Here is a 26,582-nt window from a genome sequence, read left to right as displayed (position 1 = left end):
TTTTCCTTTATTCCTCTTCTCCTTCTTCCCTCCCCTTCTCATCCCATCCTCTCTCCTCTCTTCTACCCCTTTCTCCTCCTCCTTTTTCCTTTCCTTCTCTTTCCTTCTCTTCTCTTTCCTCTCCTCTTTCCTTTCCTTTCCCTTCCTTGAATGAACTTAGAATTAGGATCATTGTCATTGTAAGTGCTGATTATAGGTCTGATTTCAGATGCTTCATTTCTGTACAGAAATGATGATGGAAGAAATGCAAGGTATAATGAAATCAGAGTTATATTTTCCCATTTCTTCCCCAAAGCAAGCTTTGGATTTGTGAGCTACCTGAAATCATGAGTACTAAGCAAATTTACATCCCTCACCTTCAATTTGCATAGATTTTTTCTGCAGTTTTTGGTGTGCTAATCTCGCCTCCGGAGCACCCATGCTAGTTTCCTTTTCTTACAGTCCCCGTGGTAAAGCAAACAGTATTACCAGGAACCAAAGCTCTTTCTACTCTTTCAACCCAAGCTGCAATTGCTCAAAAAAATAAACTCAAAGAACCTGGGGGAGGCTCGTTTCGGTAAGCGATCTTATTTGCTCTTGAAGAAAAAAAAAATATGACACGTATTCCGTTTTTCCTGATTTATTTTGCTTCCTCAGCAAAAGAGAGTTTGTAACGCTAGGGAATAAATTCCGGACTTTTTGAAGACTTCTCGTAAAAAGATAAGGTTACGCTGCTTACGTTCAGCTCCATTTTTCAACATTCAATTTCTCTTCCTCTGATTGTGTGGAATTGGGGCTGTTGTCAACAATGTAGAACCGTGATGGCGAACCTATGGCATGCGTGCTACACGTGGCACATAGAGCCCTCTCTGTGGGCATGCGTGCCATCGCCAACTGCTCTTCTGGTTTCCAGTGCAGCATATGCACCAGCCAGCTGGTCTTCACAGGCACCGAAGCACCAGAAAACGGCCTGAAAACGGCCCAAACAATGCCCCCAAAACAGCCTGTTTTCTGGCCATTTTCCAGACCATTTTGGGGGCTGTTTCCAGGCTTGTTTTTTGGGCCAAAAAACGGGCCAAAAAATCAGCCAAAAAACTGGCCTGCGCGATATATTGTATATTATATTATATTGTATGAAAATATAAAGTTGGGATTGCTGAAACGCCACCCCGAGAACCCATCAGAGAAAGTAAATAAGCAAGGGCAACAACGGAAAGGAGGGAGGACAAGGAGGGAAAAGAAGAAAGGGTAAAGCAGAGAAAGTAAAGGAGGGGAATTAAGATTGGGACAGAGGGTAAGAAGGAGGATAAGAGCGGAGGAGGGGGGAAAGAGGGGAAGAAGAAAGGAGGAAGGAGAGGAAGAAAGAAGAAGGCAGAGAAGGAAGGTTGGGAAGATAGAAGAAGCAAGGTTGTTGCAAAATAAGATGGAGGCATGGGGAGGCAGGAAAGTGACCCATTCTATATATTTGTAAGAAAAGAACAATAAAGATTAATGATGAATAAATATATATCTTAATAGCAATTATAAGAACGTGTATTTGTGAATGAATTTGAAAGGGAAGAATAAAATAAAAAAATCCTGGCATGCGCGCTGGTCTTCAGGTTTCTAGTGCTCCAGCATGCGCACATGGACACACATGCACATGTGTCCCAGTTTGGGAACTGGGTGTAGAAAAGGTTTCTCCGTCACTGACCTAGAATCAAAGAGAAATTCCCTGACAGTTTGAGCAAATCATCAGTGGAACATCATATCTCCAGAAGTTGTGGGTGCTCTTATCACGAGATTTTTAAAAAGAGACTGGACATCCATTTGTCTGAAATAGAACAGGGTCTCCTACTTGAGCAGGAGGTTGGACTAGAAGACCTCCAGGGTCTCTTCCATCTGTACAATTCTGTTGTTCTGTTTTTTCCCAAGATAAACGGGCTACGTTGATTGGTAATTATGGAAGTTGTCGTCCTACGTACTTGGAAAGTGCCAGATTGGAGAAAGCGGGGTTAACTCATGCTATCTGTGATTATACATAAGGGCCTGGGCATTAGAGCAACAGGATGCTAAGCCCTCTAGTCCCACTTCAGTGAGACACTTAAGGGACGCATTGTGGGGTTTGGAAGGAGAAGATCAATATAGGCGAGCACGGGTATGTTTACTAAAACAAAAGACAGGGTGGGGCTTTGGGTGACATCGCCTAAACCCTGTTTCTGATTTTAAAAATAATTTTAAACTTGGGAAGGAGAGTAAGAAAAAGTCATCCATCAAGTGGCCTCTTTTTACATACTTTTAGTAAGGGGTCTAAAGGACTGCGGTGGCTCAGTGGCTAAGACGCTGAGCTTGTCGATCAGAAAGGTCGGCAGTTTGGCGGTTCGAGTCCCTAGCGCCACGTAACGGAGTGAGCTCCCGTTACTTGTCCCAGCTTCTGCCAACCTAGCAGTTCGAAAGCACACAAGTAGAAAAATAGGGACAACTTTGGTCCAACAGTGCTCCGTGCGCCTTGGGCGTTGAGTCATGCTGTCCACATGACCACGGAGACGTCTTTGGACAGCGCTGGCTCTTCGGCTTCGAAACGGAGATGAGCACCGTCCCCCTAGAGCCATGGAACGACTAGTACGCATGTTTCGGGGGAACCTTTACCTTTATAGATTACTTGGGGACAGGAGCTGATTTGGCAGCCTTACCAGAGAGATATTCGTCCTAAAGCAGGGATGTCCAAGTTTGGCAACTTAAAGACTTGTGGACTTCAGCTCTGTGGCTGACTGGGCAATTCTGGAGTTAGTCCCTAGCGTCACGTAACGGAGTGAGCTTTCATTGTTAAGAAATAGCACCCCTTGCTGGCCATTGAATACTTTAGTGACCTGAATCTCCCCCCCCCCTTCCCCATCTGTCTTGGACCACACTTTACCATTTCCCATGCATCAGACACTTTGACAAGTATCATTCCAGCCAGAGGAGAGGTTCTGTGAATTCTATATACCGGGAGTACTTTTCACTTCGTGTCCTTAGAAAAGCATTTTTGTTTTAGTTTAGACCAGGGGTAGTCAACCTTTTTATACCTACCGCCCACTTTTGTATCTCTGTTAGTAGTAAAATTTTCTAACCGCCCACCGGTTCCACAGTAATGGCGATTTATAAAGTAGGGAAGTAACTTTACTTTATAAAATTTATAAAGCAGAGTTACAGCAAACCCCTACCGCCCACCATGAAAGCTGGAACACCCACTAGTGGGCAGTAGGGACCAGGTTGACGACCACTGGTTTAGACTCAGCAAACTGTTTGTAAATTCTCGGCCTGTGGATAGCATTTTTTTTTCTTTTTGCAAATGTTAACCAGATGTTTTTTTCCCTCTCTCTCTCCGAAGGGATGACGATGATATTAACGACGTTGCCTCGATGGCAGGAGTCAATCTATCGGAAGAGAGCGCACGTATATTGGCCACCAATTCTGAATTGGTGGGCACTTTAACAAGGTCGTGTAAAGACGAAACCTTTCTTCTCCCAACACCCTTGCAAAGAAGGATATTAGAAATAGGTGGGTTTCCGCCAAAAACGTGATTTAATCGTGTATAGCAGCCTGTGTTTTTAATAGGAAATGTATTTAGCACTGTATAATTTATTGACTTGGAAGGCTGCTCCACATATTAAACCAGTGGTTCCCAACCTTATTTTGGCCATGCTCTACCTAAGCATCTGTAAAATCCTGTCATTCCCCCACCCCCACCCCCGGTAACATATAATTCTTACTACTCAAAAAGTGAACTCCTACTCACTCGGAGGAAGCCATTAACTTGGTATCAGTGTTCCAAATAGCATCTAAATCAGAATCTGAGGCAAAGGATTCCTCAAAGTTCCAATTTATTAAGAGAGCCATGTTGGCACATTTTGGAAAACCCAAATCTGAAAGCTTCCCGGTTTTCCCCACCCAGTTGGAAGTTCAAAATCTTGCTCCCAACACCTACAAATCCATCACATGGTCCAATCGTCCACTGCCATGCTGGCAGCTTCCACCCATCCTGTTCCAGTCAGGTGCAGAGGTGCCAAGACAAAGGACGACCTTGGCATTCTAGAAAGGAATTTTATTTTGGATACATAGCATTTTTCTCCATACTATTCCCCTCTCCCAATTCCCCAGAAACGGCATAGTAGAATAATATAAAGCGTGGCAGGCCAAAGATCCAAAAGAAACATGGCTTCAGGCCTGACACTTGGTTTAAATAAGGATCCAAAGAACACGGCATCCATGAAAAAGAAAAATAAAAGAATGAAAGACAGTAGAAGTACTGAAGAACTTAAAAAATAATAGTATGAATGGACATGAAAAAACAGCAAAAAAAGTTTCAAAACATATAATAGGGAACTGAATGCATAAATATAAATAATTTTAATGAAAGCTTTTTCTGTAATGCTTTGATCATATTCATTACTATGCATATTAAAATAAAGGCACCTAACAAATTTGAAATGCAATTTGAGCTCGCCTCAAGATCATATTTACAATGGAATCCTGTGCATGTCTACTCAGACACTCTGCCGTTTTGGCTGGCAGAGTGCTGCAGGAGGCTCTCCGGGTCAAAAACGGGCTGCTTGGGGACCGTGCATGCCCCCCCTCCCCCGTGCCCCCGTTTTGGCCAGAAGGGTGCTGCAGGAGGTGTCCGTCCCTTCCGCGCCCCCGGGCCAGCCTGCGGAGAACGACAGTGCTGACTTAAATGTTTGGAAGCAGCCTTCTTTTCACTTGCCATTGCATTGGTGTACAACCTCAGCTACACTGTATTTTTCGGAGTATAAGGCGCACCAGAGCATAAGACGCATCAAGATTTTGAAGGGGCAAATTTTTTAAAAAAGGGTTTTGCACTCTGCAGACCTCCCCAAAAATGGCCTGTTTTTTGCGAAAATGGGCCTGTTTCTTTTTTTTTTAAAAAGGGCATGAATAGCCTTTAGGAGGCTTGTAGGGTGATCCTGGGGGTGCCCCCCCCCCCGAATGAGGAAGAAATGGGCCTTTTTCCACAAAAAATGGGGCGTTTTTTTGCTCATTTCAGGAGGGCACCCCCAGGAACACCCTAGCAAAAAACGCCCCATTTTTTGTGAAAACACGCCCGTTTTTTGTCAGAAAAAAGGGCATGCATAGTCTTTAGGAGGCTTATAGAGTGCTCCTGGCGGCTGGGGGGGGGGGCAACATTGAGCAAAAAAAGACCCGTTTTTCGCTCATTTCTGCCCTCCCCAGCCCCCAGGAGCTCTCTGAAAGGCTCCTAAAGGCTATGCATGGCCATTTTGGTGAAGGGGACGGGGCTTCGGGAGGCAAGAAATGCTGTATTCGATGTATAAGATGCACGCAGATTTTCAGCCTCTTTTTTGAGGGGAAAAGATGCGTCTTATACTCTGAAAAATACGGTAATTTCCTCCATAGTTCTTCTATCAATCATTCCAGATAGAATATTCGCATTAAAGGCAGTGTATTTTGGGAGTAGCAGCACACCTGTTCACCTGCATCTCAGTGGAAAGAAAAACCAGTTCATGCAGCCTCTGGTAAAGAAGCTAGCTCTAATCCATCAATGCGGGATTATGTACATTACCAATTTTTTTCCCCCCTTGGAAACTCAGGTAAAAAGCATGGAATAACGGAAATCCATCCTGACGTAGCTAGTTATGTATCACATGCGACGCAACAGAGGTTACAAAACCTGGTGGAGAAGGTATCAGAGACTGCCCAGCAAAGGAATATTTCTTACAAGGTAACTGGTGTGTTCTTTATTGTGAAGATATTGGCAATGCCTTAACAACAACAACAAAAACACTCTGGCTTTAAATGCAATCTGGGCCCCAAGCAATGAGATTCTGTTTTAGGCACAATTTATTGCTGATAAATGTCCTTAATATTAATATATCTCAAAGAAATTGACTAGCAATGAAAAAAAATTTTTTGCTTGAACCACAGGAAAGATTTTATTTTAATCAACATGTCAGAAATTTTCCTGCCTATAAAATGTGTGTATCGGTTTCCCAAACAAACAGGGAATTGCTTCCTTGGATTGTTGAAATCTGTTAAATCTTTCACGTAGCTCTAGCCACTTGTGCATTGTTGCATACTCTCCTCACTGGCTGCACACCTTCCTGATCTGTACTGCGCCTCTCTTAATTTTCCCATGCAAGAGGCCATTAAGTTTTGGGGGATGGCTTCTTTCAAGGTATTAACTTCTAACTGTTCTGACCGAGGCTTCCCAAGAGCATGAAGCAAATTCTGCTCATTCACATCCAGCAAAGTCTTTCAAGGGAGAATTTACAGTCACAGACCTTATCTGGCTTGGAGAGCTTGGACAATTAAGTGAACTAATTGTCTCCTGCAAACTCCACTGCCCTTTCGCTCCTCTTTTATTTCCTCTGGGAGAAGCCATTCATCATCTACCTGTGGCCTTACTCCCAAGTCCACCCTTGTTCTTTGGCTGTTACATTCGTCTGGCAACTCTGCGCATGCGCACACTGGGAACAGACTCCAGTCTGCCTCACTGATGTCTGACTCTGAAGGCAGATGATAACTGGCATACGGCCCTGGCCCCATGTCTTCCTCCAACACAGAGCCCTCATTAGAGTCTTCCCCAGACTCCAGGACTGGCCCATGTTCCTCCCCAACCTCCTCACTGTCTGAATCTACTGCCAGCTCCGCTGGCTGCTGGTGGACTACAACACTAACAGAATTCTGTCTTCAAAGTGTTTTAAGTTAGGATTCCTATCCATGGGAAAAGTTGTTTGCTTTCAAGAACATGATAATCTTTAACCCAGATCTGCCCCTCATCCTGAGAGTAAACGCCAGATTCTGCAAGGTCCATGAACTAAATAATAACTTCTATGTGCTTCACTTTCTCCTAGAGAGGAGGAGTGGCAGATGCTTGTTGGACCTTAAAATCCAAACCTGTAGAATGAGGCCATTCAGACAGGACTGTTCACTATTTGTATCCTTGAAAACCACGCACTAGGCAAGAAGGTGTCTACTGTCTCATCGGGTCAAAACTTTGGCATGTTTGTCCCACAGTCTAGAAGCCATTCAACAGCTGCATTGGTTTCTCTGGGAAAAATTGTAGAGCAAGAACTTGTTCTCTATTCATACGTTTATTTATCAATATAAAGTCAATGCTTTCTCTTAAACTGAGAGGCACTTCAGAAAGTGAATCCCACTAGTGCAATGATGGCGAATCTTTTCAGTGCTGAATGCCCAAACTGGAATGTGCGTGCATGTGTGGGCGCGCCGGAGCGCTGGAAATCCAAAGAACAGCTGGCCAGTGTGCATGTGCACGTGGTCCAGATGGTCTTTGGGTTTCAAGCACATGCATGCATGCTGGCCAACTAGCCTCTGCGCGTGTTGTAGTACCAGAAACCCGAAGACCAGCTGGCCAGCATGCGCATGCCTGTTTTTTAGCCATTTTTGAGCCCAAAAACCGGCCCAAAAATGGCCTGATTTTTGGCGCCCCGGCACCTGTGAAGATGCACGCTGGAAACTTGAAGAGCAGTTGGCGATGGCCCACCTGCCCACAGAGAGGGCTCTGGGTGCCATCTCTGGCACACATGCCATAAATTCGCCATCACGGCCCTAGAGGTTCCTAGCTCACTCTTGATAGTGAGCTCACTCAGGACCTACTGCTCTTGCACATGTTTAGTTAGCTGGCCCCTTGCACGCAGGTGACTGCATAGCTATTTTTTAATTACTGTAAATTTCTTATATTTGGAGCTGTGGTGGCCAGGTAGGCTCATTGATCTATCAAAGCTGTTCCCCAGGGAAAGGATTCCTTTAAATATTCCACTGGGGGCACTTGAATTAGTTGTTAATCTATAATTATGAGTTCCATCTGAGGAATCTGATAATCACACAGTGATGGGGGATGGCTCTTTCAGCCACAGCAGGTCACCCTGGATAAGCATAATGGTTAAAAATGTGCGCTGGTGTCCCAAGGAGAAGACCTAGGGGCCTATTATCTTGATCTAAAGCAGGGGTGTCAAACTCGATTTCATTAAGGGCCGCATCAGGGTTGTGTTTGACCTGAGGGCCTGGGGGTGGGCATGGGCAGCTTGCCGTCACTTGTATTGGGGGCACCTGTAGTGGCCCAAGCGTGCTGCCAACGAAAATGGGCCCCCGAGCTCCGTTTTCGGCTGCGATGGCCTCCTGCAACCCTCTGCCAATGAAAACAGAGCTCACGAGAGCCGCCCACAGCCCTCCCGAGCTCCGTTTTCACTGGCAGAGGCACCGTGGGCCGGTCTTTCGCTGTTTCCTAGGCAGCCCCGTGGGTCAGATCTAAGCACCCCGTGGGCCAAATCCGGCCCCTGGGCTTTCAGTTTGACACCCCTGGTCATTTCCAGTTGGTTGGACTCAACTTTGGAGGAGAATGGGAAGCCACAGTCAAGGAGGAACTTCCGTTATTTTCCAACTGTGCAATTTGACGTTGTGATTTCTCTGTTGCCCATCTTTTATTTTTATTTGCAAATCGCCTTGTTTTCAGGATGATGATAGATACGAACAGGCAAGCGACGTCCGGGCACAACTCAAGTTCTTTGAACAACTTGATCAAATAGAAAAACAACGGAAAGACGAACAAGAAAGGGAAATATTAATGCGCGCAGCAAAGGCAAGTGCTCCCGGGTGTCATCCTTAATAGATGAAACAAGCGTCACGTTTGTCATTGGAAGAATAGAAGTCCTTATTTTATGCCGAATGTGAAAAAAGAGGAAGGAAGCTTTGTTTGTTTCAAACTTGGAAACCAGCACGTTGCTGTTGAGGTGCTGGCTGCAATTCCATGTCATAAAACCGCCCCATAAGCAGCACAAAAGTCCTCGATTTATGACTTATCACTTAGCATTAAAATTGAAAAATCAGGCACAATAACATGGTGATTTGCTTAATGACCGGCACAACTTACAATTGTAATTCTTGGCTTATACGTTGGGGACTATGTGCTGTTGGATAGTCTGGAAGTTATTTCCAAATGTTTTGAAAACTGCTTTCGGCAGCATCTAATGCTAGATAATGTCAATGGAAGGTTGTCCAACTTTGAGGAAGTCCCACAATGGAGTTTGGATGAGAGAGTGACTGTCTCAAAATCACCTAACCGACTTTTATGGTTAAGGCAGGACTAGAACTCACAGTCTCCTGGTAATTGGCCCAAAGTCACCAGCCTTAGGATTTCATGCCTAAGGTGGGACTAGAACTGTTGGCTTCTTGGTGATTGGTCTAACGTAACCCAGCTGGCTTTCATGGCTAAGGCAAGATTGAGCCACGATGGCGCAGTGGTTAGAGTGCAGTACTGCAGGCTACTTCCACTGCCTGCCGGCTGTCTGCAGTTTGCCAGTTCAAATCTCACCAGGCTCAAGGTTGACTCAGCCTTCCATCCTTCCGAGGTGGGTAAAATGAGGACCCAAATTGTTGGTGGCAATTTGCTGACTCTGTAAACTGCTTAGGGAGGGCTGTAAAGCACTGTAAAATGGTATATAAGTCTAAATGCTATTGCTATTCTGAATGGCAGAAGATTTTATATGGGCTAAGCTGGGAAAGAGGAGGCGGAAGAAGAGGCAAAGTATGACTGGGTTGGTGGATGACTGGATCTGAATCAATTGGATTCAAATTTTCTTCTCCCGATTAGTCATTAATGACATAACTATTTTTAAATGACCCATTAATCTATTTTAAAGCTCAAGGTGTCCTCCTCCATTTACAATAGTCCTCAATTTACAACTGGCCACTTAATGATTGAAGTTATAACCAAACATCCTAGAGTTACTTACAACCAGTTTTTGGAGTTATGAATGCTGCAAATACCCCCCTCCTGGTGGTCACATTATCACATTTTGAGTACTTGGCAACTGACTCACTTTTATGGCCATTTGCAATGATTTGCAACATTTTTTTGCTGGTTTCCAGCATTTACTTCTGGCAAAAATTGCCCATTGGGGAAAATGAATTCATTTAACAACAGTTACATTCGCTTAATGATCACCACAATTGCTTAATGACCATCATAAAATGCAGTTGTAACTTCGAATCTGGCCATGTGATATCTCAACTTACGACCACAACAGTTTAATGATTGCAGTTCTGGGCTCAGTTATGGTTGTGTTGAGGATTACGATGTGAGTGGATATTGTTTATAAATTTACTGACTGTTACTTTAAACTTTATTTTAAAACGTAATTTTAAAAGACTCTCTTTCTTCTTTCTCCCCTCTTCTCTCCTCCATTTTTAACAAATCAACACAGTCTCGATCTAGACAAGAAGATCCGGAGCAGCTTAGATTGAAACAAAAGGCCAAGGAGGTATGTTTAAACTGTATTTACTACAAGCTGATAACCCAGCGCTGCTTGGGCATTTATTTATCCTAGCCCTCTTTTCTAATGTTGGATTTTCCCCCTTCCAGAGGGAGCCCCCTTGTGGAGTACTGTGAAGCCATTACCATGGCAACTCCATAGCACTGTACAGTAGATGCCATTTTAAGGCAGTATGGTAGAAGCCATTTTAAGGCACAACAGGCTGTATCTTAACAGCACACACACACCGAGTAAGTGTGTATAATAAGTAAGCCATGTGTCAAGTTTGGTTGAAATTGCTCAAGGTGTTCCAGAGTTATGCTGGAACACACACACACACACACACACACACTTTTATATACATGCATGCATTCATGCATACATACATACATACATACATACACACACACACACATTCAACTATGCAAGAGTGATTGTATTAAAAAAAAAACCATACAAGCGAGAATAAAAACTGCAAGGAAATAACGATCATTTTGTTTTGCCAAACCCAGATGCAACAACAGGAACTAGCACAAATGCGACAGAGGGATGCTAACTTGACTGCGTTGGCTGCAATAGGACCCAGAAGGAAAAGGAAACTGGATTCTCCAGGGTCTGGATCAGGGACAGAGGTATGAGAGAAGAATCCCCTTTGCAAACACCTGCACTCTTCCAAACCTTACTTTTCAGGAGCTCGAGCCCATCTTCCTACCTCCAACTCAACAGAAAACTCACTTTTTATTCCCAACAAAATTAATTATTGCAGGCTTTTTAAGGGCTGGGGGTTTTCTTTTCAGTAGCTGTGGGTTTAAGTTTTGATAGGCAGAAGCTTAGCTTTTAAGGGGTTTTTGACCCGTGAGGTTGTCCAAAGAAGCTTGATAATTTCAAGGTGCAGCGGCATTGAAATGGCTTCTTCTTTTGTATTCCTTCAGCAGTTTCCTGCTTTAAAAAAAAATGTAACAGGAAACGAAGTTTGGAGTTACGTTTGCTGGATGTCACTTCTGCGCTGCGTTTGTGCACCTATGTGTGTGGGACTTGAATTAAAGATGGAGCCAGTTCTCTTGCCGGTTCAGTTTATCTTCCTGCTGTGGCCTGCCAGCAGATCTGGTGGCAGACTCAGACAGTGAGGAGGTAGGGGAGGAACATGGGCCAGTCCTGGAGTCTGGAGAAGGCTCTGATGAGTGCTCTGTGTTGGAGGCAGGGATGTTGTCAGAGCCATCTGACAGTTATCAGCTGCCTTCAGAGTCGGAGATCAGTGGGGCAGAAGAACAGCTGGAGCCTGTTCCTGATATGCGCATGCGCAGAGCTGCCAGGAGAAGAGAACAGTTAAGGAACAAGGGTTGACTCGGGAGTAAAGACACAGGTGGACAGTTAATGGCCCCTCCTATAGGGAATAAAGAGGAGCAAAAGGGGAGGGGAATTTGCAGGAGACAATTGATTTGATTAATTAGTGTGAAGATTTGTTCATGACTCTCAGAGACTCCTTGCCAAGTATTGTTTTGTATAGTGTTGCATTTGGAAGATACTGGCCTGGCAGCCTTCCAAGTCTGATAAGGACCGTGGTTGTAAATTCACCCTTGAAAAACCGTTTGCCGGGACTTTGCTGGATGTGAATGAGAAGAATTCACATTAGCTTAATAAAAAGGGGTTTCGTCGGGGCAAGGAGTCTGCTTCGTGATTTGGTGAAGCCTAGGTCAGAACACTTCCCTTCAGCGCCATAGGCAAGAGGACCATCCACTCCCCCTGTTTAATTTCCAGCCCTCTATTTAATAAAATAGTTTCTGCCCCATTTTCATAGAGAGGATTTGTTTCCCTCTATTTCTAGAATTTAGCCACCCATTGCTAGAAGGACAGCTGCTGAAGCAGAAGCTCAAAATACTTTGGCCACCTAATGAGACGAGAGAGCTCCTTGGAAAACTCCCTGATGTTGGGAAAGATTGAAGGCAAAAGGAGAAGGGGACGGCAGAGGATGAATTGATTAGTGTCATTGATATAATCGACAGGGATTTGGGATAACTCCGGGAAATAGTGGTGGATAGGCGGGGCTGGCCTGCTGTGGTCCATGGGGGTTGCAAAGAGTCAGACGTGACTTAGCAACGGAACAACAAAAACAATTGTTAGACGGGAGAAGGAGCCGTTCCTTCCCATTAAATCCACTGGAGTTTGCAGTTTCTATCTGAGTTGGAATACTCTTAGAAGCAATATTCCTGTGCTCCCTACTACCACCGGGAGCATGGCTGGGGAGAACAGTTTTGGTATATAGCTCACTTCCACATACACGGTTCCAGAGGTTTTGATCCTTGTTTCTCTCCAGAGGAAAAGTTTTAACTTGCATTGTCCTGCCCTTAAGCCAGGCTTGAAGATAGCGGAGGATAAGTTCTTAATCCCTCTGGCTGGTTTCAAATATTAGGGTTGGTTCGGAGTTCCGCTCAGCTCGGGTGCAACCCTGCGCATGTCTGTGCATGGACGTGTTTCGTTTAAAATCCGAATCTGGTTTTGATTCCCCCTGGAAGTCTTGCTTGCATTTCAACAAACTGATTAATTGAGTTTCTTTAAATTAGTCAGTTCCCGGATAGCCAAATGAAGTGCAGGCCGCCTGAATTGAAGCTTTTGTTTGCTTAATTAAGAACCAGCTGCTTTGGTTCTAATGAACTCACAGCTGTCTGGCTGCTGTTGCACACTGAGCTCTCCCTCGTCTATCTTAATGGGCCCGTGCATTTTTGTTTCTTGTTTTTTTTGTTTGAAGAGAAAGCGTATTGCCAGTGGTTTGCTAATGTCCAAAGAATGTTAAGAATATGCAAATCAACTTTAAGCAGGATCTATTTAGCTACGAAATGAATCCCAACCAACCAGCCATGAAAGAGGGAATCCATTTTATTAACACAATTAACAAATTGGCAAGACTTCAAATACCAGAGGAAACATGAAATACAGATCATCTTATCTTGGCGAAATAATTCCTTGTTCTTACTGTAGAAAGTTGGTTGTCTGAACATTTCTGCATATATATAGTCCAGTGATGGCTAACCTTTTTTTCATCTGGAGGGACGGGGACGCCTGCCGAAACCCCCCACACCCACCCCGTTTTGGGCCTGGAAGGCCGCCTGTACCAACCTGGAAGCCAAATTCGGGTGCGGGGGCTCTGCGTGAGCCCCCAAAATGGAATGCAAGTGTTCCCCGTACATGCACCCTGCACCCATGCATGTGTGCATATGTCCCCCAGATGCACCCCACACATATGTGTCAGAGACCCGAAGACCATCTGGCCGATGGGAGGTGCATGCGCATGGGCGGTGAAGCTGGGCTGGGGCGACGACTGGCTTGCCCGCTCTGTGTGCACCTGTGGCACGCATGTCACAGGTTCGCCATCACAGATATAGTCCAATCATGTCTTTTGGGATAAGGGAATGTTAGGCAGAGCAGAGAAAAGACACGTCGCCCTCAACAAACACACACACACACACACACACACACACACACACGACACGCAGTAAGAAGAATTTAATGTTTTAATTTTGTAAGCCATCCAGAGTCTCCTCATGGCGAGATGGCAGCAAATAAATTTAATAAAATATTTTTTTTTAAAAAAGAACAGAACAAAACATCAAAGTAGTTTGTACTAACACACTCCCAGTATTCCTTTTCATACCTTTCTATATTGCAGAAGAGGTTTGCTCCATATATTCATTAATTTTTTTTAAACTCATCACTTTGTAAGGATCTTGCCACCATCCGAACCCAACTTTTTCAGTATTTCCCTTTTTTTGGCCCATTCACTCTTCCACATATACCGTATTTTTCGGAGTATAAGACACACCTTTTTTCCTCAAAAAAAAAGACGTCTTTATACACTGAATACAGTATTTTTTGCTTCCTGAAGCCCCGCCCCTTCACCAAAATGGCCGTCCATACCCTTATGGAGGCTTTCATAGAGTTCCTGGGGACTGGAGAGGGCAGAAATGAGCCTAAAATGGGCCGTTTTTTGCCCCCCCCCCCCAGCAGCACTCTATAAGCCTCGATAATGCTATGCATGCATTTTTTTTGACAAAAAACGGGCCCGTTTTCACAAAAAAACGAGCCGTTTTTGCTCATTTTTGCCCCCCCAGGAGCACTCTGCAAGCCCCCCAAGGCTATTCATGCCTTTTTTTTGAAAAAACGGCATGAATAGGCTTTCGTGAAAAACAGGCCGTTTTGGGAAGGTTTGCAGAGTGCAAAAACTTTTTTCCCCCTTTTGGAAAGCTCTTTAACTGGTTGATGAGCATTACATTGATCAAGTGCTGTGCCAGCAGAACCACCTACCTATCTACTGTATTTCTCTCTCTCTTTCTCTCTCTCTATCCCTCTACCTACCTACCTACACACACACACACTCCCTACCTATCTACTGTATTTCTCTCTCTATTTCTCTCTTTCTCTCTCTCCCTTTACCTACCTACCTACCTACCTACCTACCTACCGTCTCTCTCTCCCTACCTACCTATCTACTGTTTCTCTCTCTCTCTCTCTCTCTCTCTCTCTCTCTCTCTCTCTCTCTCTCTCTCTCTCCTTCTACCTACTTATCTACACACACTCTCTCCCTGCCTCCCTCTCTACAGTATTTCTCTCTCTCTATTTCTCTCTCTCTCCCCCCCTCTACCTACACACACTCTCTCCCTGCCTCCCTCTCTACTGTATTTTTCTCTCTCTCTATTTCTCTCTCTCTCTCCCTCTACCTACCTACACACTCTCCCTACCTACCTACTGTATTTCTCTCTCTCTCTCTCTCTCTCTTTCTCTCTCTCTATCCCTTTTACCTACCTACCTACCTAACTACTCTCTCTCTCCCTACCTATCTACTGTATTTCTCTCTCTATCTATTTCTCTCTATCCCTCTACCTACCTACCAGTGGTGGGTTTCAAAAATTTTTGGAACCTACTCTGTGGGTGTGGCCTGCTTTGTGGGAGTGGCTTGCCAGCCATGTGACCAGGTGGGAGTGGCTTACCAGCCATGTGACCGGGTGGGAGTGGCTTGCTGGCCTTGTGACCGGGTGGGAGTGGGATGTTAGAAGATCCCAAATGAAGTTAGAAAGGCTGGGTCCCAAACCTAGCTGGCTTAACTGGGATAGGTGGAATAGGGGGTAGAGGTTCACCAAGGACCCTCCTCTCCTTTCCCCCCCAAAAGCAGAGGGCATCAGTATTTAGAGGGAGGTCTTTCTCCCAACTTCCCCCCTTTGGGTGTCACTCTTTCTCTCTCTCCCTTCCTCCCCCCCCCCGTTTCTCTCCCCCCTTTCCTTCCTCCTCCTTTTCCTCTGCACTGTTCCCACCAGTTTTTCACGCTGAGCCATTGGGGGGACGTCAGAGGGAGAGAGAGACGGATTGAAGGGTGCAAAGAGAAACCCATTTTGAGAAGCCTCCCTTCCCAAAAAATCGTTGAGAGATTCCCCACCTCACTCAGCGCTGTTTTCAATGGGAGGCTTTTCCCCCTCGCAGTTCTATCCCTTCCCAAAAGATCTTTGAGAGGGGAACGGAAGGATTCCCCACCTCACTCAGCGCTGTTTTCAATGGGAGGCTTTTCCCCCTCGCAGTTCTATCCCTTCCCAAAAGATCTTTGAGAGGGGAACGGAAGGATTCCCCACCTCACTCAGCGCTGTTTTCAATGGGAGGCTTTTCCCCCTCGCAGTTCTATCCCTTCCCAAAAGATCTTTGAGAGGGGAACGGAAGGATTCCCCACCTCACTCAGCGCTGTTTTCAATGGGAGGCTTTTCCCCCTCGCAGTTCTATCCCTTCCCAAAAGATCTTTGAGAGGAGGAACGGAAGGATTCCCCACCTCACTCAGCGCTGTTTTCAATGGGAGGCTTTTCCCCCTCGCAGTTCTATCCCTTCCCAAAAGATCTTTGAGAGGGGAACGGAAGGATTCCCCACCTCACTCAGCGCTGTTTTCAATGGGAGGCTTTTCCCCCTCGCAGTTCTATCCCTTCCCAAAAGATCTTTGAGAGGAGGAACGGAAGGATTCCCCACCTCACTCAGCGCTGTTTTCAATGGGAGGCTTTTCCCCCTCGCAGTTCTATCCCTTCCCAAAAGATCTTTGAGAGGAGGAACGCGTCGAGATTCGGCCATCAGTGGGGGGGGCAGGCCCCCCCCTTGCGTTCCTCGTCTTCCTGGATGGCCCCCGGAATCATCGGGCAGGGTGGTGGCGGGGAGTCAGCCCTGATGCAAAAAACGCCAAGGGGGCGGGGCAGGAAATCACTTCCGGGTTCATTCTCCAACCGGATCGTGCGATCCGGTGCGATCCGGTAGGAACCCACCACTGCTACCTACCTAACTACACACACTCTCTCTCTATTTCTCTCTCTCTGTCTATCCCTTTATCTACCTACCTACCTAACTACTCTCTCTCTCCCCCTACCTACCTACTGTATTTCTTTCTCTTTCTCTCCCTCTCTATCCCTCTACCTACCTACCTACTTTTTTTAAAAAAATTGCCTCTTCAAAACCTTGGTGCATCTTGTACTCCGAAAAATACGGTATTTTATTCACTTTCTCACTTTGTGAAAAAAACACCACAATATACTCTTTTTCATATTGATCACTCATTTCCGTACTTCATCTCCATATATAGTACTGAATTGTTCTGAACCCTGTGTCTTCCATTGTCATTGTAGTGTTTCTTTTGTCTCTTAAAATATACTGCCCCAAAAGTGGCAACTGGACTTTCTTTTTTTCATTGAAGATGTTTTGCTTCTCATCCCCAATGTCCTGTCAGAACTGAAGAAGCTTCTCAGATGAGAAGCGAAATGTCTTCAAAAGAAAAAAACAAGAAAATTCAGTTGCCTCCAGAAAAAACCATCTTTGGGACAGCCATGTCCTGGATGATTGAGAATCTCTACAGATTTGGTGTATACTGCTGTCACATATATCAAAGTGGCAGAATCATTTCTTTCATGTAAATACCCACTGACCTTATAAGCGAGTAACAGTTGGCTAGAACCTTGGAGGTCTTCTAGTCCAACCCCTTGCTCAGGCAGAAAACCCTATATCATTTCGGAAAAATGGTTGTCCAGTCTCTTCTTAAATATCTCAACACTTACAGCTTCTGGAAGCAAGCCATTCCACTGGTTAATTGTTCTAACTGTCAGGAAATTTCTCCTTAGTTCTAAGTTGTATCTCTCCTTGATCAGTTTCCATCCATTGCCTTCAGGTGCTTTGGAAAATAGTTTACTCCCTTTTCTTCTCTTCTATGTGGCAGCCCCTCAAATATTGGAACACTGCTGTCATGTCAGCCCTGGTCCTTCTTTTCATGAAACTAGACATACCCAATTCCTGCAACCGTTCTTCATATGTTTTAGCCTGCATCCCCCCAGCCTCCCCATATCATCTTTGCTGCTCTTCCCTGCACTCAACATTTTTTTCATATCATGGCGACCAAAAAATATGCTAGCCACTGTCTCTCTGCCAGCATCTGCCAACATTTTAAAAAGTTATTTTCCCATCTTTTCCCATGGTTCACCACCATGAGCTGTGATTGCACAGTGGTTAGAATGCAGAGCTGCAGCCTAATTCTGCTGACTGCCAGCTGCCAGCAGTTTGATTCTCACCAGCTCAAGGTTAACTCACCTTCCATTCTTCCGAGGTTGGTAAAATGAGGATCCAAATTGTTGGGGGCAATGGGCTGACTCCGTAGACCGCTTAGAGAGGGCTGTAAAGCACTGTGAAGCGGTATATAAGCCTAAGTCCTAATGCTTACTGCTATCTTTAATAAATATTCTAAATAGGTACAAACATTCATGCATTTAATCTAACATTTTTGTATAACTTGCAATGATGATTTCCCTGTTTCCTATCAAACAGAATTTCTTTGATTTTGATCAGTTTTTTTAGTCGAAGGCATAAGATGATTGATTAATATATTAAAATTTGAATGCTGCCTATTATAGCCATCGTTATAGTTTCTTATGAAATCCAGGATTCCAGCATTACACAATCACTTCCCCGGTGTTTTACTATTTTCACTTAGTCTACGTCTTCTCTGAAACACTCTTTTTCCCATTAGTGAAACCCTACACACTTTGGTTGCGTTTTGTAATGTGATCCTTTGATCCCAGCAACATGTTCGTGCTCGGTTCATTCTGTTGGCTGATTAGTTCATTTTCTTTCACGCTGGGTTTCTATTTTCTCTTCCTACACCCGTTCCACTTTTTACTTTAGCGTATTTAATTGATTGTATTAAACTAAAAAGCCAATCTCAGATTTTGGTCCTTTTTTTCCCCCACTCATTAATTTAGTGATAATTACTCCTTTTGCATTCCAAATTGCAGGCTTCCATGCGGCGTAATTCTCCCCTGATGAGCCCATTGATAGAGATCTCTGCCACCCATCATGGCTCTGGCCAATAAAAGCTTTCCCATAACATTTTTCAGGAGAGAAGATGTACAGGTAGTCCTCGACTTACAGACGTTCATTTAGTGACTGTTCAAAGTTCATTTAGGGACTCCTGGCTGACCATTGCAGCATCCCCATAGTGATCAAAATGTAGACGCTTGACAACTGGCTCATATTTACGATTGTTTCCCAGGGTCCTGTGATCCCCCTTTTGTGACCTTCTGGCAAGCAAAGTCGATGGGGAAGCCGGATTCTCTTAACAACCGTGTTACTAACTTAACAACTGCAGTGATTCGCTTAGCAACCGTGGCAAGAAAAGTTATAAAATGGGGACAAAATTCATTTAACAAATGTTTCACTTAGCAACAGAAATGTTGGCCTCAGTTGTGGTCGTACTCGAGGCATCTTTACATGAGGTTCATGTAAGAAACAAAAAAGGGCGGGTTTAAATTGAGTTTTGGCCTAATCCAGCATGGCTGTTCTTAGATTCATTCCAGGCACAAAATCTGCCGTTTTGTTTTAACTGAGCTCAAAATTTCCTGCTAAGCGAGAGAAATCTGGGTAGCCCTTGAGATATATTGGTCGCAATATCTCAAGGCTTACCCAAGTTCTCTCCTTTCTTTTTAGCAGATTGCCTTCCATTTACTTTTCTCTTTCTGTTTTTGAGATTGCGAGATAAAATTTTCTAAAAAAAAAAAAAATTGCCTGCCAAGCACTATTGCTGGTGAAAATTAGCTGATAATTTAAGACAGGCTAGGAAAGATTTTTTTTTTAAAAGGCAGTAAAGTGAGGTAATTTAAAGCACAAGTTTTTCCCCCAGAATCCTCCCGAAACAGGTTTAGCCTGAACTAAGCCACATTTAGGTGTTCTCTGACCCATTCAAATGCTCTGGATAAAACTCAGTCCTGCTAACATCCCTCAGAGGCTACTAGGCAGATAGTGGCTTTCTCAGTGTGATTGTTGTCTGCAGGAGGTAAATCTTGGCATGAGGTAGATAACTTCAGGCAAAGGATGACTGAACAGGATTTTAAAGTTATTCCTTTCTCCTTGGAGTCAGTTCAAAGAAAAAATGAGGTGGAATTATATGAATTCTAATCCAGTGTTAGAAGCAAGGAAGCCAAGATGGCACCTGAAACATGAATCAAAGAAACATTGATAGAAACATGGATTTAGAAGGGCAAAAGAATAGATGGCGAAGAATAATTACTAACTGCAAGAGTTATGTTCTCGGAGAAGACCAAGCTACAATAGAAGTGAATGCAGGTAGTCCCTTGACTTATGACCATAAATGAGCCCAAATGGTTGTAAATCGAAGGTTACCTGTAGTTCTGTCTTTTCCTGATCATCTATCCTTTTGCCACGCTTAACTGAGCAGTTGGTAGAGTGACTTTTGATCTTCTGAACAAATCTAGCTCTTTTTTTAAAGCAAAGGTTCTTAGCATCTTTTGCTAAAGTCATCTTGAATTATTAGCTTTTCTGTTAACATATCTCTGCACAAGAAATCCAGCCATATGCAATTCTCTCTTTGTTATCCATTTCTTCCTTACACATATTCTTTGTGATTGTCACTAAGGATATTGACTTCTTCTGTGTGTCTGCCTTTTTCTTTATTAGAAAGGTTTGCGGTTTTGGAAATTCCACCAATATTTAAGCAAGATCTCACTTGCCATCTTCAGGCTTGGGTTTAAAATGCGATCGGAGCTGCCGTCTTTCTGTAAATCTTGGTGGGAGGGGATGGGGTGCTGGCTTTGTTTCAGTAAGTGGAATGATTGGTTGTGTGGTTGTATCATGATTGGTAGATTGGTGCTAATTGGTGCTGGCTGTGTATTCATTGTTGTTTTGTATTGTAACGGCCTGGGTGGTGGGTGGTGTTTGTTTGTTGACTAGGGCTGGTTTCCAGATGTTTGGTAGGTGGGAGGTATCATCAAACAAAGCCAGCACCCCATCCCCTCCCACCAAGATTTACAGAAAGACGGCAGCTCCGATCGCATTTTAAGCCCAAGCCTGAAGATGGCAAGTGAGATCTTGCCGAAACGTTGCCAAGACAATCTCAATCTTACACGGGAAAAGACCCGAATACAACAAAACCAGCATACCTACACCCGTGAAAATCTTACGAAAACAAATATATATATATAGAATTCCAGCATTTTACAGTCACTTCCTCGGTATTCTTACTACTTCCACTTAGTGTCTGTGGAGATTCTCAGTCATCCAGGTCATGGTTCACCTTTGAGACAACCATGACTTGGTTTTTCAAGAGGTGACCTGACTTTCTTTGTTTTTCCTTAAAGACGTTTAGCTTCTCATCCAAGGAGCTTCTTCTGTTTGAAACAGAAGAACAGTCGCCTCTTCAAAAAGCACCTTTGGCACATCCACTTAATCTAGTAAGGCATCTCTGTGGTTAAAACTAAGTTAGGATAATTGATCCCCTTCTGTCTTCTACTTTAAGAAGGAAAAAGTGGTGATGAAGACGTTATGAATGTCATAGGAGGATATACTTGTTAGGGTTTGTATCCCAATATATGTTGGGTTAACTAGAGTTTCCCCTCATTCCAATAAAATAGAATATTGTAGCAGGGTTGAACTATGGAGTCCTTGATGCTCCCTGTGCTTGCAGATGTTTCATTACCCAACTAGGTAACATAATCAGTGCGAGTGAGTGTGGGGCTTGCTTTCTGTTTATATTGCTAGTTTTGGTAGGGATGTGGCTTTCTTCTTGGTAGCTCCTTAATTAGGTTACTGTTTTCTGCTTCACTGTAAATAGGTAAACGGAGAGTGAGTCCTAATACTGATGATATTACTTAGTTGAGCTAAACAACTAAGCTCAGGACTCCACAGTTTCCCATCTTTGTTGTTTCATACCATTTTGAAAGATATGTACGGTAGATTACTTTTAAGAAAGCCGTCCTCCCCTCTGGGTTGGATGGTCGGTGGCGAAAGCAATAGTGGTTTACAGACTGCTTTTAATTTCATCTTGCCCTTATTTTAAACAGGTCGTCTCAATGGCATCACCCAGGCCACTCCCTTGGATTTCTGCAGAGATGTGTTTAGTCTTAAAAAAGCAGTGTAATCCCCCCTCGATTTTTATTGCTTGTGTTCATTTTGAACATGCTGTAGCTTTCACTTCTATTCTAGATAAGAGAAATGGCCCAGCAGTTCTCAGTTTCACTAATTTAGGGGTGGGGAACTATGACCCCTTTATGACTTGTGGACTTCAACTCTCAGAATTCCTGAGCCAGCATGGGAGTTGAAGTCCACAAGTCATACATGGGCCATAGTTCCCCACTTCTATATTAATCAGTCCTAGTTTTTCAAACTTGTTCCTCCTGATTTTAGAATAGAATAGAATAACAGAGTTGGAAGGGACCTTGAAGGTCTTCTAGTCCAACCCCCTGCTTAAGCAGGAAACCCTACAGCACTTCAGACAAATGGTTGTCCAATCTTTTCTTAAAAACTTCCAGTGTTGGAGCATTCACAACTTCTGGAGGCAAGCTGTTCCACTGATTAATTGTTATAACTGTCAGGACATTTCTCCTCAATTCTATCTTGCTTCTCTCCTTGATTAGTTTCCACCCATTGTGTCTTGTTCTACACTCAGGTGCTTTGGAGAATAGTTTGACTCCCTCTTCTTTGTGGCAACCCCTGAGATATTAGAACACTTCTATCATGTCTCCCCTAGTCCTTCTTTTCATTAAACTAGACATACCCAGTTCCTGCAACCGTTCTTCATATGTTTTAGTCTCCCCTAATCCTCTTTGTTGCTCTTCTCTGCACTCTTTCTAGAGTCTCCACATCTTTTCTACATCATGGCGACCAAAACTGGATGCAGTATTCCAAGTGTGGCCTTACCATTTTTACTGGATATTTTAAGAGGCATAGTATTTGCACAATGCGTAAACTATCAAAAGTTTTTTTACTTCTAAATATCCTTAACTCCGGCACTTTTTAAAAAGTCAAAATAGAAATTAATTTTCTGGTCTTTATGTGCCACCTGCTGGTTAGTTATTTACTGTTGCCCATATATTTTCATAGGATTGAAGAAACTCTGTCATACTCGTTTATTTTCTCTTAATAAGTCACTCCTATCCTTGAGGAATTTTTTGTTGTTGTTTCTTTTGCATTGGTGCGGTGACAAAAGTTTAATTGGGCAATTTCTGAATTGTTGAAAATCTGGTTCCAGAAGAGCCAATGTCTCAACAGAGTTAAATAAAAAATGTAGTCTGAACTGACTTGATTAGGATTTAAAGTTAGGACTTCTATATCTATGACATTATTATACAAGCCCCACTTTCCCTTAATCTGTGATTTTAATTATACAGAAGGTTAATATACAAAGGCACTTTTAGGTGTCTGTGATACAGACTTTAGGAATTGTATCACACTAGAATTTGCAGAGTACTGTTCTTTCTATGCTTTCTATGGTTTAATAAAGTACTATATGTAGATGTAATTAAATACTATATGTAGATGTATGAATGCTCACAGAATCAGAACATGCCATGCTGACCCATTGCATTTTAGTATTCAGAGATTAGTAAAGATATTTTTTAAAGTAATGCAATTTTAGAAGTCTATAAAGCTAATCCTTGACTTACAACCGTTTGTTTAGTGACTGTTTGAAATTACAACATCACTGGAAAAAAAAACACCTATGACCGGTTTTCATACTTACAACCATTGCAACATTCCCATGGTCATGTGATCAAAATTCAGGCACTTGGCAACTGGCATATGTTTATGATGGTTGCAGTGTCCTGAAGTCATGTGATCACCCTTTCTAACCGCCCCGGCTGACTTCCAACAAGCAAAGATTACGTGGGAAGCTTGATGACTGTATGATTCATTTAACAACTACAGCAGTTCACTTAACAACTGCGCCAAAAAGGTCATAAAATGAGGCACAACTCACTTGTCTGTGGAGAGTCTCAGTCATCCAGGTCAGGGTTGTCCCAAAGGTGTTTCTTCAATGGACAACTGCCTCATGTAACATGTCTACGCCAGACTGTGTTGCTTCTCTGTGTCATAATATATGTGGGTATATGCACAATTTTGCACTTATTTGTTTACTTATTTATTTAGTCATGTTTATGTAGTGCAGTGGTTCTCAACCTGTGGGTCGGGACCCCTTTGGGGGTCGAACGACCTTTTCACAGGGATCGCCTAAGACCCATCGGAAAACACATATTTTTGAAAAAATATGGAAAACATAAAATAATTTTATGGTTGGCGGGGGTCACCACAACATGAGGAACTGTATTAAAGGGTCGCGGCATTAAGAAGATTGAGATCCACTGATGTAGTGTATATTGGAGGTGGTAACCCTTTGAGAACTGTACGTAAGGACATTTCATTTTAATGTATGCCAATTAGGATACATTTAAAGTGACAATAAATTTTTTCTAAAGCTCTAAGAAGTTCTCACTTAGCAACCAAACTTTTTGGCTGAATTGTTTGGTCGTAAGTCAAGGACCACCTGTACTATGCTGATACTTTTTTTTAAAGAACACCATATCACGAAAATGAAATAGAAGTAGATTCAATTCAGGTGGTCTACAGCAGGGCTGTCAAACTCACGGCCTCCGCGCTGGCCACGCCCATGCTTGGTTTAGCGATGGGGGGGGAAGTCCCAATATGTCACGTGACGCCACCGTGACGATGCGAGTCCCCTAATCAAAGGAAACAGGCAACTGACAGTAAAAAAAAATCACGGTGCTTAAAAACATCCCCAATGAGGCAAATCGAGAATATTTGGGATACTTATAGGCTGAAAGGGGACAGAGGAATTACATAATCAAGGTATTTGAAATCATAGATGACTTGTCGCTCTGTGGGAGAGAGGAGCTGTCTCTAAATTTGGTAAATAAATAAATAAGATGCACAGGGAAGATATTTTTCTTCTGTTAGAAGATCCAAGATCAGGGGTTATTCAATATTAAAAAAAGAAGGGAATTATTCATGCAGCACACAAGTGCTGGCCTGTGGAAGCCATAACCGTACGCTGTAGTGAGGACTTCTGACTTGGAGGGCAAAAAGGAGATGGGATAAACTCATGGTGTTCAACTCTGCCAAGGGCTATTGATCACAAAGATTCAGAGTGACTCTGGGTTGGGGGCAGAATGCCTTTAAATGCCCCTTGCAGGGCCACAAGAATAGAAAAAGGGAGGGTTTCCATCTTCATTTGGGACCTCAAGTAACCCTCGAATTACGACCACAATTGAGCCCAAAATTTCCATTGCTAAGCGAGACAGTTCTTAAGTTGGTTTTGCCCCATTTTATGAACTTCCTTGCCAAAGTGGTTAAGTGAATCACCGCAGTTGATAAGTTCGTAACACTGTTGTTAAGTGAATCTGGCTTTTCAGAAGGTCACCAAAGGGGATCCCATGACCCAGGGACACTCCTGTCAGGGTTGGAAGTAAGATACCTGTTCTTACTTGCTCTGAGGCAAGTAGATTCCTAAAATAATAAGTTTATTGGATATGTCATATAGGCACAGGCTGGTGAAAACCGACTCTGATTATCCCTGCGGTTTTCACCTAATTAAAAATAAAAGTTTTTCACTTTATCAAAACAGTTAGTCACATGGTCCAATCAGGATATTTTCCGGTTGCTAGGTGACTCCAGTCCCCTCCTTCTGAGCACGTGCAGGAATGTCCTTGGTTCCCAAGAGAAAGTATTTTGTTTTGACTACAACATTCCACCTATCTCTGTTCCCCCTCCCTGTCCCTCTTCTCTAGTGTGTCAGCGCTGAAGTCTCAAAATGGCCTCAGTCAGGCCAGTTTCAGGGTTGACAACTCCAACCGTCATAAATATGAGTCAGATGTCATAAGTCTGAAAAAAATGGCCATCAGTCACTTTTTTTCAGTGCCATTGTAACTTTGAACGGTCCCTAAGCGAACTATTGCAAATCGAGGACTACCTGTAGTCAACTTTGAAAAGGAGATTCTGCTTGAAGGGTTAAAAATAACATCTTTTTTTGTCAGAGTTTGTTGCAGAAAATCAAATCCAGAAAGCACACACAGGTAACTGATTCAGCAGGATTCATTAATGTCTCTTTATATACACTATAATACATAAGTAAATATACAATACCAACAGGTGGTTCTTCCAACGTAGTAGAGAGGAGAGATTGTAAGTAGTTTTAATTCAGCATGCAGACTAGTTTCTGTTTCCTTGTGCACAGACTTGAGAGCTACAGAGGTAAGCCACGCCCAGGCTCTGAGCCGTCTGGCATGGCTCTCAGTCACCAAATAGTTCCCATTGGCTTACCCAGTTGCCGTGCCTATACATTGGCTGACCTTGTTACCGTGTCCTATTCCAGCCAGTCCCCAATGGCTGACCTGTTGCTATGTCCTATTCCAGTCCATGAATATTCTGACACTTTTCTCTCTCTCTTTCTTTCCCCCCAGGGATCCAGTCCGAGTGTAGCAGTACCAGGATGCTCCGGAATCGGGACGACCAGACAGTTTACACGGCAAAGGATAACGCGGGTGAACCTCAGGGACCTAATATTTTGTTTAGAAAACGAGCGAGAGACGAGCCATTCACTATTGCTCTATAAAGCATTCCTTAAATAGAAGTGGAGAAGATCAAGGTATTTTTTGGCAAAAAAAAGAAGAAGACCCTGGGGATACTTTTTATATATATTTGCAGATTACGCCTTTTTTGTAACAAGCCTATGGGATATTGTTCTAAATCCAAATCAGAACACCCTTCCCATCAAGAGCCACCTGCCCTGAGACAGCCAGCTCTTGGCAAGGAGCCGTTTTCTATTCCCATTGATCATTAACCTTTTGATGTGTGTGTGAGAGACCCCTTTCTTTGACAGTCAGGAGACGTGGAAAGGCCTAAAGGAGACAATATGCGGACAGTTGAAAGTTTAACTCATCTCTTTGAGTGGCCTTCTTCTCAAACAAGCCATATTATAGAGACTGAGGGAACCATTAGCAAATAACCAGCTACTCTGTGTCAGAC

At 43.5% G+C, this 26,582-nt stretch overlaps 1 protein-coding gene across 3 annotated transcripts in view; it reads left to right on the top strand.

Moving 5' to 3' along the window:
- The window catches only part of TAF4 (TATA-box binding protein associated factor 4), a 103,772-nt gene extending 77,544 nt beyond the window's left edge, over positions 1–26,228 (top strand). For all 3 annotated transcript variants that reach the window (XM_081947563.1, XM_081947564.1, XM_081947562.1), the window contains exons 10-16: positions 442–556; positions 3,332–3,501; positions 5,568–5,698; positions 8,453–8,578; positions 10,203–10,259; positions 10,763–10,882; positions 26,018–26,228. In XM_081947563.1, coding sequence (XP_081803689.1) covers positions 442–556; positions 3,332–3,501; positions 5,568–5,698; positions 8,453–8,578; positions 10,203–10,259; positions 10,763–10,882; positions 26,018–26,185 — 887 coding nt within the window. In that variant the 3' untranslated portion in view covers positions 26,186–26,228. The remainder of the gene's footprint in view (positions 1–441; positions 557–3,331; positions 3,502–5,567; positions 5,699–8,452; positions 8,579–10,202; positions 10,260–10,762; positions 10,883–26,017) is intronic.
- The last annotated feature ends 354 nt before the right edge of the window (positions 26,229–26,582 follow it).

Source organism: Natrix helvetica (assembly GCF_964273705.1).
Source record: "Natrix helvetica genome assembly, chromosome: 3".
Classification (NCBI taxonomy): Eukaryota; Metazoa; Chordata; class Lepidosauria; order Squamata; family Natricidae; genus Natrix; species Natrix helvetica.
Note: the sequence above shows the minus strand (reverse complement) of the source record. Positions and strands in the feature narration are given on the sequence as shown.